The 14,313-nt window shown below is 35.3% G+C and overlaps 1 protein-coding gene across 1 annotated transcript; it reads left to right on the top strand.

The window, feature by feature from the left end:
- Positions 1-1,105: 1,105 nt before the first annotated feature.
- Positions 1,106-7,807, top strand: zgc:112271 (uncharacterized protein LOC553698 homolog). The gene is made up of 3 exons (XM_059355390.1): positions 1,106-1,349; positions 4,266-4,363; positions 7,539-7,807. The coding sequence occupies exons 1-3, from the start codon at positions 1,287-1,289 to the stop codon at positions 7,636-7,638; spliced, it is 261 nt and encodes an 86-aa protein (XP_059211373.1). The 5' UTR covers positions 1,106-1,286; the 3' UTR covers positions 7,639-7,807.
- The last annotated feature ends 6,506 nt before the right edge of the window (positions 7,808-14,313 follow it).

The following is a 14,313-nucleotide window of genomic DNA, read 5'->3' as shown; positions in this document are numbered from 1 at the left end:
AATTATTTTAAATGAAATTTCTCTCACTTTATTGGTTATCAAATATCGGTTGGGTAATAGCCAGATGTTCCTCCAATTATCGGGTTCTATGTATTTATTCCAATGTGAGAGCACATATGGAGCTGTAGTGACATCCTTCTGACTTATAGAGTAGAATTTAGTTATGTATTTAATTATTTATATTTGTATTGTAAACACTTTTATTTATTATTTATTTTTATTTTATTTATTGTTGTTTGCACTTAAAAAACATACAATCATTAGGAAATAACAGTACAAGAAACAGTAAAAGAAAATGCAGGAAAGATCAAAAAGCCCAAAGGGCTTATATACGCGACCCTCCCTCTTAAACCTATAAGTAACTATACTTTACTTAAATTACATAGCTAGATGAAAATAAAAAAATACAAACAAAATTTTAAAAAAACAAATACAAAGGTGTAGAACATCTATAGGGATTTTTTGAGCTTGGTCTTAAAAGTATTTAAAGAGGAACATGATTCTGTTAGATGTTTTATGTCATTCCACAGCACTGCACCTTGATTAACAAATGAGAATTTGGCAACAGAGGTCCTACAGAAAGGAAAATGTAAATCATTATTTCTTCTTGTAAGATGTGCATGATAATGATAATTAAATTCAAAGTAACTATGAAAAAAGTTAGGTAAAGTTAGGTAAATTTATACTATTGTTCCCCCTTTTCCCGTTAAATAATTTATTAATCTTAATTGTATTATTATTATTATTATTATTATTACTTTATCTATTTTTATCAGTATTATTATTTTCTCTCCTTTTTTTCCTGTCAATCTCCTGCTCCACCACTCCAGTCCAGTAGGTGGCGGTAATGCACCTGTACGTTGGTCTGCCAACCGCCAATAAAACCTCCGAAGAAGAAGAACGTCTGATGGATTCCTTTTTGTTACAGTATCTTAGGAGAACAAGATTAATAGAGAGAATATAATTTATGTACTTTCTCCTTTTTTTTTTTTTTTTTAATTAATTAATTAATTAATTTTTATTATTATTATTTTATTATTATTTAGTTAAACTCAGGAATGTGTAAAGTCCCGGTCCACACTCCAGTCCAGTAGGTGGCGGTATTGCACCTGTACGTTGGTCTGCCAACCGCCAATAAACCTCCGAAGAAGAAGAAGAACGTCTGATGGTCTGATGCCTGTTCCTGTGGCTAGATCATAAAGTGGACTATACTCAATTAGAAATCTAAACATATTATATATATATATATATTCTTACGCTACAGTGTATGTTTAGTCCACGCAGACATGACTGTTACAGCTGATCACATCAAGGATAAACTCATTAAGGAGCTCGCGGCAGTACATGTGGTAGGTTTCTGCTTATTATTTGTATGACATGTTCTCCTAGCTTGATGTATGTAGTGAGCAGAAACACACCAAACTCACATTTAAACTTTTTCTAATTAACATTATGGTGCTCTGCAAATAAATATACAAGCAGGGTAGCTGATAACTGTGAAGTAGAGATGGGCTTATGAAGCCTTATGAAGCTTTTGAGGATTCTTCCTGATTGTATCTGATAAAGATTGGAAGCTTCAAAGCCTCAAAGACAGACAGACCCTACCATGACATCTAGTGGTCAGCTGCAGTTATAGCAGACACAAACTTCTAAATGATTCACACAGCAATTATATCAGTCTTAACTCTCCTGTTGTCCTCGGGTCGAGGAAGGAAGAAGAGGGAAGGACGCAAAGGGAAGTAAAAAAGGATGGAGGAAAGAAGGAAGGAAAGAAAGAAGGATGGAGTAAGGAAAGAAGAGAGGAGGAAAAGGAGAAAGAATGGAAAGGAGAGAGAAAGGAAGGAGGATGGAGGAAAGAAAGGGGAGGAGGAGAAGAAAGGAAGGAAAAAATAAAGAAGGAAGGAGGGAGAAAAGGAGGGAGGCAGGAAGGAAAGAGGGCAGAAAGGAGGGAGGAAGGAAGGAAAGAGGGCAGAAAGGAAGGAGGAAGGAAAGAAAGGAGGGAAGGAAAGGGGGGGCGAGGGAAGGGAAGAAGGAAGGAGGATAGAGGAAGGAATGGAGGCGGGAGGGATGAAAGAAGGAAGGAAGGAGGAAAGGAGAGGAAATCAGGAGGAAGGAAAGAAGAGAGAAAGGAAAGGAGATAGCGGAAGGAGGAAAGAAAATAAGGGAAGGAGGGAGGAAAGGAAGGAAAGAAAGAAAGGAGGGGCGAGGGAAGGAAATAAGGAAGGAGGAAAGAAGAGAAGAAGGCAGGAGGAGGGAGGAAAGAAGGAATAGTCAAAACAGATTGAGTCAATTTGACCCGGAAGGACGACAGGAGGGTTAATGCACAACATGGTCTAAAGTGACCCGGCTAAGTTCTTATATTCTATATCTTTGCAATAAATGAATTTCATCATTCAGTATTATATATATCCTAATTTTTTGTTTTCATTTCTTACTTTTTGAATAAAACCCTTTTTTTATCACTACGCGTCTAATGCACAAGGTCATTTTTGACCCATGTTGTGCATTAGAAGGTGTTTATATGTTGTCACCAATTTAAAACCTGACAAAGAAGACACAAATATTAACTATCCTATTTTGTTAAATTGGTGTTTTTTCCAATGGAAATTATTATTTGGTGGCTCTAATAAATGTCAAAATATGTGATTTCCAATATAATCTGGTGGTTCTAACAACTCTTTTAAAGTTAAACCGTAAAAAGAAGACAAACATAGTTACACATATACTCAAATTGTTAATTTAGTGTTTCACTTTTTGTATCACTACGCTTCTAATGCACGAGGTCATTATTGACCCATATGTGTAAACTTGATGTAATAAGGAAGGAAAAATGGATATTATGATCTGTTGTAATAATTAAAAAGATATTCAAACACAGTCAGCATTAAAATAAAATGGGAAATGAATGCGGGTCATTTTTGACCCATGTTGTGCATTAGAAAGTGTTTATATGTTGTGCATCAAAGGGTTAAGCAGCTGTGTCTTCTTTCTGAGAATCCTTGTTTTCACATGACAGTGTTACAACACTTTGAAATGTCAATGTACTAATATCATGTTTAAATGTCTTGTAACAAATAATATGAAAACATTCAAATTAAAAAATGTAGAAGTACTTTTGTTTGAATTAATTCAAGTACTTCCTTGTGCCACAATTTGAAAAAAAGTGTGTAGGCCTATCACACAACGGGGCGGAGCTCCCCTAAAAGGCGTCCGATCAGAAACCATGCAATGCTGCAACACGTCGTACGTAAATAATGATATTTTGAAAAATGAATTAAAAAATCTTCGAAATCGAGGATGCACACCTTCGTGCCATGTGCAAACCACATACGAAATCTGAGGTCCGTCTGACTAACGGTCAAGAGATATGCCCTAGACATCAAGGTTATAATAGTTTTGGATTTTTCATTAGTTTTAGTTTTAATTTCGTTGTGAATTTTTGTTTTCAAATTCAGTTAGTTTTAGTTAGTTTTTAGAGTGAGTTTTCTAGTTTTAGTTTAGTTTTTATTTTTTTTAAAATGCTTAGTTTTAGTTTAGTTTTTATTAGTTTTAGTGTTAGTTTTAGTTTTTTTTGTAATGGGCTATGTGTTGGGTGCGAGATTCAAAGAGGTCATAATAAATTTTGCCTTTATTTCCTTTGGTTTATCATCTCAGCCCCAATAAGGTTATTAACTGTTTTGAATTTTTGTTGGAGTGTAAACATCCCAGTCTCAGTAAACATATTTACCATGTGTTGCATGTTAAAATAGAAACACTGAATTATGAATGAAAAAAGTTGACAAAAACGAAAACTAAGGACATTTTCACTATAATTTTAGTTAGTTTTAGTTAGTTTTGTAACCTCACAATACAGTTTCAGTTAGTTATCGTTTTTTAAAAAACTCTTGTTCTTATTTTTATTTCAGTTAACGAAAATGTTTTTTCAATTCTAGTTTTCGTTATTTCGTTAGTTTTCGTTAACTATCATAACCTTGCTAGACACACACACACACACACACACACACACACACACACACACACATTTCTTGCTTTTATAGATAGATAGGGCCAACAAGTAAAGCACAACTAAATTGAATTCTTATTGAATGTAGTTTGGCCTAGCTGTGCGTTATGTGGTGCTATATAGGCTAGAACCAGGCAGTTACAGTGTAAATAATGAGCCAGGTCGCTAGATAAAGCACATTATTATACATACATTAATTCAGTATCAACAATGACTTTGAGCTTCCTGTTGGCTGTAAGTGATATTCTATCTGTCATCACAGGATGTGGAGGATACATCACCCAACAGATGTGCGGCCAGCTTCAAAGTCCTGGTGGTGTCCTCCCAGTTTGAGGGCAAACAACTTTTACAGAGACACAGGTAGGGGTGTGCCATATCGTATCGTTCACGATAATATCGGTATATTTTTTTTATGGTTAAAAAAAAATGCATATCATGATATTGGCAACGTTCCTACTTCTTGATGTAGTGGTTAAAGTTGTTTTAATCACAAAAAGCTACTTACTCCCTGTAGCTAAACACATGCAGCTTTCAAAATAAGAGCACAGTGTGTTAAGAGAATCCACCACAGAACTTACAAGAAGACTGTCAAAATAAGATGCCTTAAATAAAACATACAAGAACCTTTATTCTCCTTTTACAAAATGTCATTAAAATATGCCCCCGGAACGCCTAAATGGTTATTTTTATTATTTGCTCATACTCAAGAGTAAAAATTTTTGTATTTGGCAACTGTTGAGATTTGCACTTCAAACTACATTTTAGATTTTTAATTATTTATACAGACTTAAAAAAAAAAAATCATATTTTCTATGTCTTTTACAATATTTCCTAATATCGTCAAGAATATCGTTATCACAAAAATAGCCTGCAATATCGTGATATTCTTTTAGGGCCATATCGCCCAGCCCTAGACACAGGTATTAGACTGTAGACTGTAGTAACTATTCAAAGAATGCATGTTTGCAGTGTGGTTTGTTTTCATACCTTTGGTGGAAGTTTAGTTCAAAGACATTACAAGTAAGGCAGGCCATGCAGACAGCAGTAAAACCATTAAAAAATATATATATATTTATTAGCTATGCTACATGACATCACCCGTGATCTGTATGCATAGATACACACAGAATTAGTTCTTTAACAGGGCATCCGTCTTAGTCTTAAAAAGTCTTAAAAAGTCTAAAATCCAATAATTTGAATTTAAGGCCTAAACATGTCTAAAATTCTCTTAAAATTTCATAAAATGTCTAAAATACAGTTTGAAGGGTCTTAAAATGTATTGACATTACTTTTATTTACACAGAATTAGTTCTTTAACAGGGAATCCGCGGGCTCTTAAAAAGTCATAAAAAGTCTTAAAAAGTCTAAAATCCAATAATTTGAATTTAAGGCCTAAACATGTCTAAAATTCTCTTAAAATTTCATAAAATGTCTAAAATACAGTTTGAAGGGTCTTAAAATGTATTGACATTACTTTTATTTACACAGAATTAGTTCTTCAACAGGGAATCCGCGGGCTCTTAAAAAGTCATAAAAAGTCTTAAAAAGTCTAAAATCCAATAATTTGAATTTAAGGCCTAAACGTGTCTAAAATTCTCTTAAAATTTCATAAAATGTCTAAAATACAGTTTGAAAGGTCTTAAAATGTATTGACATTACTTTTATTTCAAACAAATGCATTCACTTCAGTCTCGCTTATAACTACAAACAGAACTAAGTACCTGTGCAGCTCTGAATAAATTCATTACTTTGCATGTAATTCCGTGCCTCCGATTTTCCATCAAGTCTTTTTTTACTTTTTTTGCCAGTATGGATGTGAAATAGGTCTTAAATTGTATTCATTGTGGTCTTAAAAAAGTCTTAAGAAGTCTTAAATTTGACCCTGTTAAAGCAGATTATGGAACCTCAGAGCATGATGAGGAAAAAAATTGCATGGTAGGTAAAAAATGCTAAAAGAATCTAGTTGTAGTCTTGTAAATAGTGACCCTGAAAGATTCACAGTCTGTCTAAAATCTCAGTGTGAGACTAGGCTGGGACTAAAAACTAAAAAAAGCAGGTGTGAGCTGAGTTTTCCAGGAGTCTTTTCCAAATCTTTACAAAGTCTTCTTGTGTATAGGTAGCATTGGTGAGCAAAATTTGAAAGAAATAGGCCCTTAGAATACATTAAAAAAGGCTGAGAAATTAGACTTAAGCTCATGAAAAATTGGAGCAAAAACAAAAGTGTGTTTATATTAATATTGGGATAATTTAAAGTATTTCTGTGGTGCCTTTCTCCAGCAACGCCTGCATTAACAGCTTTTATATATAAGTATTATCAACACTGTAACATTAACATTTTCCACCAGCATCTTTGTAGCTAAATGGCCAAAAGTGAACATAACTCTGTGTCATATATTAATATTTTCTCGGCAGTTTGTCAAATCCTCTTTTCTTGCTGCCACAGTAATATTTTTATGTTGTTGATGTATATGATGTGCTGTTTAGTTAGCATGTTGTCAAAACAAAAAAAATCCCTATAACTCTTTTCAAAATATACTTGCCCAATTTTTTTTTAGAAATGTACACTACCGGTCAAAAGTTTTAGAACGCCCCAATTTTTCCAGTTTTTTATTGAAATTCAAGCAGTTCAAGTCAAATGAACAGCTTGAAAGGGTACGAAGGTAAGTGGTGAACTGCCAGAGGTAAATAAAAAAAGGTAAGCTTAACCAAAACTGAAAAATAATGTACATTTCAGAATTATACAAGTAGGCCTTTTTCAGGGAACAAGAAATGGGTTAACAACTTAACTCTATGGAGTCTTGGGCTATTTTGTACATTTTTTAATTATTTTCATGTCTTTGTAAGTCATTTTGTGTCTTTTTTTGGTCATTTTGTGTCTTTTGGTGTCTTTTTTTGTCATTTTGTGTCTTTTTTTGGTCATTTTGTGTCTTTTTTTAGTAATTTTGTGTCTTTTTTTGGTAATTTTGTGTCTTTTGGTGTCTTTTTGGTCATTTTGTGTCTTTTTTTGGTCATTTTGTGTATTTTTTTTGTCATTTTGTGTCTTTTTTTTGTCTTTTTTTAAGTCATTTTGTGTCTTTTTTGGTCATTTTGTGTCTTTTGGTGTCTTTTTTTTGTCATTTGGTGTCTTTTTTTTGTCATTTTGTGTCTTTTTTTAGTCCTTTAGTCCAACATAAAATGTGATTTTGAATCTTTTTTTTTTACTTTCAAAACACTATCATGCTCAATAAAGAATTTTAAATGTTGCAAATGTGCATTAATTTCAGAGTACACTGAGACATTAAACTGCATCATTTTCAATTAAATTCTGGAAAAGTTGGTGTGTTCTAAAACTTTTGACCAGTAGTGTATGTTTAAATTCATTGAACCTAAACAGCATTTCCAACAAAATACTCCCTGTAAATAAGCCAAAGTTTGATTTGACAGGAGTAAAGGTCTAACTACACATTCCCAACATGACACCAGCAGAGCTTACAGATGTAAAGTGCTCCTTCAAATACTGGACATGAACTGAACACACCTGTGTGTTTTTGACCAGGATGGTGAACACGTGTCTGGCCGAGGAGCTGAAAGAGATCCACGCTTTTGAACAGAAGACGCTCACACCAGAACAGTGGGAGAAGCAGAAATCACAATGACACTCGCATGATCTCACACCGACATCCGTTTAAAATTCCTTCAGAAAACAGGCCATACACGTCTCTGATACTTTGATATGTCGAAAGAATACAAATGCTCTCTGTAATCAGCAATATTGATATAAATGCAAGGGAATGTTCTGGTTTCAATAAACAATTGGATGCTGTATTTTGTCTTTGTTAGTTGATTCTTGAAATCTCGAGAAGAGGATAGTTAGAATTGGATATTTAACTAGAAAATTTCCTCTGGGGAAATTCTGAAAGGGCCACGGGGGCTACTGCCGGTGTGTGTACACTATGATGAGATTCTTCAGAGATTTCAAACAATTAATACTAGTAATGTTATGATACTATATTATATACAAGAGCACACCTACAACAAGCATTCCTTTTCAAGTATTTATTCATTCAGCAACATATGCCCTTTAACCTCAAAATGTGTGTGTGTGACAAACGTGTATCTGGAGGAATGTGCGTGCTTATGCGTGCGAAAATAATAAAATTTGGCACAAAATTTGTGTTACAAATGATCAACCCAAAAATTGCGAGCTTCAATTGTATCTTTATAGCTAAAATGACAAACACTGATTAACCCTAACCCTAAAAACAACCTGGTCTCACAGAAATCCGTGGAATAGCCACGGAATCGCTCAAATTTCCGTGAAACTGACACGGATTTCGCTACAATGCAAGTTAATGACAGTCATATCCCGTGGCTATTCCAACATACAAAGTGATTATGTACATTCACTGAGTGAATATTTAGAAAATAAAACATATATTTCTCGCTAGAAATGTGATCAAAATCCATTATTATGCAGAAACTAAGTCAAAATATTATTTTTTTCACTAAAAATGAGAGAACTGTCCGCCATGTTTTTTGTTCTGACCGCCGGAACCTTGAAAGTCACGTGACTTGGAACAAACCAATAGGAAAAAATATCAATAGGATGGCCACGGGATATGACTGTCATTAACTTGCATTGTAGCGAAATCCGTGTCAGTTTCACGGAAATTTGAGCGATTCCGTGGCTATTTCACAGATTTCTGTGAGACCAGGTTCCTAAAAAGGTCACTAGGGCAGGGCAGCAGGGCTTATGACCAATAAATGACTAACTAAGTCCATATGTGCATGGCTTTATCTCAGGCAGATGAACAGCTCTGTATTTAAATGAACAGCATGTATAGAATGAGCATTGAATATGAATAAATGAATACATTTACAATACAAATCAGCACTGTTGAGCGCAGCACGTTTTTTCCCTAGTGTGCCTGGTGTGTGTGTGTGTAGTGAAGCCTCACACAAAGCACAGATTTCTTTCTGCGGTGTTTACAGCCACACATTAGCCATGTGTGGTGGAGAGTCAATAATTCCTCCTCGTGTTTTAATGACATGTATGTATTTTACAGCACATTAGGCATGGAGCTGAGCATGAGTGTGTTTGTTGTGTTCACCTGCTGAAATCCATTTGACTTACACTACCGGTCAAAAGTTTTAGAACACCCCAATTTTTCCAGTTTTTTATTGAAATTCAAGCAGTTCAAGTCAAATGAACAGCTTGAAAGGGTACAAAGGTAAGTGGTGAACTGCCAGAGGTAAATAAAAAAAGGTAAGCTTAACCAAAACTGAAAAATAATGTACATTTCAGAATTATACAAGTAGGCCTTTTTCAGGGAACAAGAAATGGGTTAACAACTTAACTCTATGGAGTCTTGGGCTATTTTGTCCATTTTTGAATAATTTCATGTCTTTGTAAGTCATTTTGTGTCTTTTTTTTAGTAATTTTGTGTCTTTTGGTGTCTTTTTTTGGCATTTTGTGTCTTTTTTTAGTAATTTTGTGTCTTTTGGTGTCTTTTTTGGCATTTTGTGTCTTTTTTTTTGTAATTTTGTGTCTTTTGGTGTCTTTTTTTGTCATTTTGTGTCTTTTTTTTAGTAATTTTGTGTCTTTTTATGTATTTTTTTTGTCTTTTTGTGTCTTTTTTTAGTAATTTTGTGTCTTTTGGTATTTTTTTTGTCTTTTTGTGTCTTTTTTTAGTAATTTTGTGTCTTTTGGTGTCTGTTTTTGTCATTTTGTGTCTTTTTTTAGTAATTTTGTGTCTTTTGGTGTCTTTTTTAGCATTTTGTGTCTTTTTTTAGTAATTTTGTGTCTTTTGGTGTCTTTTTTTGGTCATTTTGTGTCTTTTTTTAGTAATTTTGTGTCTTTTGGTGTCTTTTTTTGTCATTTTGTGTCTTTTTTTAGTCCTTTAGTCCAACATAAAATGTGATTTTGAATCTTTTTTTTAACTTACAAAACACTCAATAAAGAATTTTAAATGTTGCAAATGTGCATTAATTTCAGAGTACACTGAGACATTAAACTGCATCATTTTCAATTAAATTCCGGAAAAGTTGGTGTGTTCTAAAACTTTTGACCAGTAGTGTATATGTGACTCTTGATAAAACACGGCAACCCTATAGTCCACTGACGAGATTTTTCAGGAGCTTCAAAATACACAGTTCACTGTTTTCAAAGTTTGCTCAGCTGTCAAGGAGCATGGAGAGTCATCATGTGGTAAGAACTGTGTGTACATGGAGAGATCCTAACCCCTGCCTCTGTTCGAGGCTGGTCTCTGGTGCTGGGTGTGAATGGTCTCTCTGATCTGGAGTCAGTGATGAAACCTGGAGGGATGATTTTTTTTTACAGCAATATCAAACACGTTTTATTTGTTTTACCTTTGTGTGAGTCACATAAAACGTACCTTCTTGTGTGTGTGTCATGTTCAGATGTCAACATATCATTTACATCTCTAGATTTATAGCATGGCTGAATGCTAATTCAACTGAATGCTGATTTGATTTCATCCCTCAGTGAACAGGAGACAGAAACAGAGTGTGAGCATCAAGTGTGTGAAGATTATTTCCACCACTTACCCTCCTGAGGTCTGCTAATGGAAGAGCCGACATGGGGGAGAGTGTGTGTGTGTGTGTGTGTGTGTGTGTGTGTGTGTGTGTGTAATGAGTTTATTCACTGGTCAGGACAGCTCGTCTCCTTTCAGGGTGGGAGAATGTGACATTAACCTTGTAATTTATACCACAGCAGTTTCCCCTTGAGAGCTTTGAGTCACACAACTAACAAAAGCAGAAAAACACAGAAAAGTGGAAAATATTATTCGGTTTTGTAACATGTCCGTGCACCAGAGTTCAATTAACCCTTCTAATGCACAACATGGGTCAAAAATGACCCGCATTCATTTCCCATGTTGTTTATTGCTTGCTGTGTGTTTCTGTGCTCTATCTTTTGATATCAACTTATTTTATGATTGAATATTCCAAGTATTCTTTAAATATCTTGTTTTTGATAACAACAGATCATTATTTCATTATTATTTAAAGTTTTTGTATTATTACATAGCTAACTACTTGGCTAAGTAGCTTGCTAAGCTAACTGCTTAGCCAAGAAGTTAGCTAAGTAGTTAGCTTAGCAAGCTACTTAGCTAAATACTTAGCCAAAAAGTTAGCTAAGTAGTTAGCTTAGCAAGCTACTTAGCTAAAAACGAATTGAGGAAAACCTGGAATACTGAATGAGGAAAATAATTTATTGCAAAGATATAGAACATAAAAACTGTCGGGTCATTTTAGACCCATGTTGTGCATCAAAGGGTTAAAGTTGAGTAAACTTTGGGTTGGGAAAGCACCCTTAGGTTCAGACAGCAAAAAGACTTGGTAACATAATTATTTTCTTGGGCTCAGCATCAGTGCATCCCAGAACATGTCCAGACATACCTAGCAGCACCCTTACAAAAAGAACAAATAATGTTAATACAGCACATTCAACAATAAAATAACCCTGAATGTAACCTCTGAAAACACCCAACAAATACAGTAAAGCCAGTTGGCTGTGATGAAGTTTTGCTATTTGTCAACTGAACAGAAGAGATGTAGCTGTTTTTATGTTACTCAGGTGTTTCACCATAGACAGAAAAACTACAAAAATATCATTGAAACATAACTGTGTACAGATAAATGTAGACAAAGTCTTAAGCGGTCTTCTCCATGAAGCAATCCAAGCTAGCTGCTGGCCCTTGTTTGTAGCCACTGGGCTTAGCTAGGCTAAACATGAGCTAGCTGCCATCTGGAACAGACATATTACATATCAGAGTTACGTTTGCTGATGTTTCTGACATTTGGGACAGTCATGAAATTCACTATTGGGAAAAATGTTGAGATGACACAATCATCAAATATTAGGAAATCGTCTTTCCAGTATTCTTCTTGTTGGGTCACTGAGATTGTGAGGACGGCCAGCTCTAACCAGATTTAAACAAGGTCCATACTGCTTTCATTTCTTAATGATGTTTTAACTGAACTCTGTGGGATGTCCAGTCAGCTGGACATTTCTTTGTAGCCATCTCCTGACTTATGCTTTTCATTGATCTTTTCCCTGAGTTGCTAGAAGAGTTCTTTTGTCTTCATGGTACAAAAAAGATTGGACCTCATAGACCCACATGTTTTTATACTACAATCACTTGACACACATCCGCTGCACTCAGGTGATCTCATTTCACGAACTGTGACTCTGCTGCATCAACTAGCTGGAACTCTGTTGAATTAGGTCAGTTACTTTAAAGGGGATGAATACTTATGCAATCATTTATTTTACCTTATATATTTATAATAAATCGATACTATTTTGTTAAAACCTGTCTTCACTTTGATATTAAAGAGGGTTTTTTTTTTGCAAATTGTTTTTTAAAAGGCCAAATTATATTGACCATGATTTCATGTGTAAAAGCAACAAAAGGGTGAAACATCCAAGGGGGATGAATACTTATTATAGTCAGTGTATATCAGCCCCTTGTGCGTGTTATATCAGAAGGCCTTTGTGGATCTGGATATATTCTTTTTTTTTTTCACTTTGGTTTTTATTAATTTTTCATCCAACAACACACAAAAACATAACTTCACAATACACAAACATAACATCCACATAAGAAAACAAAAAACCCCAAAACAAATTAAAGTCCTGTTGGGAATCACATTCCTTCTTGGTCACTCGTTAGTTCTCTGTCTCGTCCTCTGTATCTAATGATCTTTCACCAGTCTTTGTCGCTGTTCCAGGTCCTGAAATATGTCCATTTCAGCCATTTGTCCTCCAACTGCGTTTCCTGCAGTCTCAAGCGATGTGTCAGTTTTTCCATTATATAGATTTCCTCTATTATCTCTATCCATTGTTCCTGATTCGGAGGATCCACTCTACCCCATTTCCTTGTGATAGCTTTTTTACCAGCTATTAACAGTATTTTTGCCAGGTACCTATCCCCTGCATGCACGTTTTCCTCTGTGAAATTACATAAATAGAGTAACTTACAACACATAGGGATCCCATATCTCAGCACCTCTTGCAAAGTTTTATGTATCATCTTCCAAAACAGTTGTACCTTATCACATTTCCAAAATACATGTGCATGGTCTGAGCTGGACATATTCTTAAATCCTGCCAGGTTTTGTAGGGGCTGGCAAAAATTAAATCACACTATCCTCTATCTTGACATAACCTTAATAAATTCATTTTCCTTCCACACTTGTGTGTAATATTAGGTTGTAGCCTATTCATCGTAACCAGCTTTGCAGGGTCTGGCTGAAAGGAGTCATTCTCAAATCCACAGGAGCAGAATTGAATCCCCTGCTGTATTAGGAATTAGAGGACAATAAATCAATAAACAAGCCTTGTGTGGTGTGAGATGTAAAATTAGACCGCTTGATTTCTCTGCAGGAGCTGACTATTCCAGTCACCCACACACAGCCTACTTCACGGACTGTATGTAGTGAAGTGAAAGGCACAATGAGTGAATACACCAATTAGGTTCCATTAGTCCAAACACCAGCTGATGTCTGTTAAAACTCCTCCTGGCAGGGATTCTCTCAGGCTGCATCTGTGTTCACCACCTCGTGTTTATCCTGTCTGATAGTTTCTGACTGGAGGGAATTATTGGGACAACACTGAAAATCAGTGTTTTGTGTGTCAATAGACTTGATGTGAGAGCTTCTAGAGCTCAGCATGCACACAGATGGCACATAGTGATCCCGATCCATCCCCCCCACTGTCCCTACATAAGGCGACAAACATTGCTGGTAAAACAGAGGATTAATGCCCATTAGTTAGACGTATTTACATTGCAGCGCACATAGAGAGTCCAGCGTCTGTGTTGTACAGCTAATGGTGCGTTCAAGGTCTACACCAGGGATGGGCAACTTAAATGCTGGAGGGGGCCACAGTTTTTCATGGACATTACCACACTGCAAAAAAAAGAAAAGTTGGGTGAAGTCAAAATTTCAAGGCAACAAACTTCGATAAAATTTTAAGTTGGACAATTAAACTAGATATTTTAAGTTTTGTTTTTGAGTTTGCTCAACTCTGAATTTCTCTGGCACGATTGTAACGCCGCTATGAATGTCAGCTAATGTTGCGACCACAATTTTGAGTTAGCATTGATACGCTAATGGATACTCTTGTAGCTGTAACAAGCAGCGCCGCTAGCATCAATTAGCCGCTAGTATCAGTTAGCCGCTAGCTTTCGCTAATGACCGAATTTCACAACAAAGAAATAAGAGTTAGCAGAACTATTGCTGCTATCATTAAACATCTGGTTAAAAGGTCAACATTATGCAGTAAATTAATAAACCAAACCCATCAG

The sequence above is a fragment of the Centropristis striata genome, chromosome 17 (genome assembly GCF_030273125.1).
Source record: "Centropristis striata isolate RG_2023a ecotype Rhode Island chromosome 17, C.striata_1.0, whole genome shotgun sequence".
In the NCBI taxonomy this organism is placed as follows: domain Eukaryota; kingdom Metazoa; phylum Chordata; class Actinopteri; order Perciformes; family Serranidae; genus Centropristis; species Centropristis striata.
This window is presented reverse-complemented; position numbering and strand designations above follow the sequence as displayed.

Excerpts from the sequence above, each read along its gene's own strand:
- zgc:112271 (XM_059355390.1), top strand. The coding sequence starts at position 1,287 with ATGACTGTTACAGCTGATCACATCAAGGATAAACTCATTAAGGAGCTC. Across the intron at positions 1,350-4,265 it reads AGCTCGCGGCAGTACATGTG|GATGTGGAGGATACATCACC; the intron begins GTAGGTTTCTGC and ends CTGTCATCACAG. Across the intron at positions 4,364-7,538 it reads CAACTTTTACAGAGACACAG|GATGGTGAACACGTGTCTGG; the intron begins GTAGGGGTGTGC and ends GTTTTTGACCAG.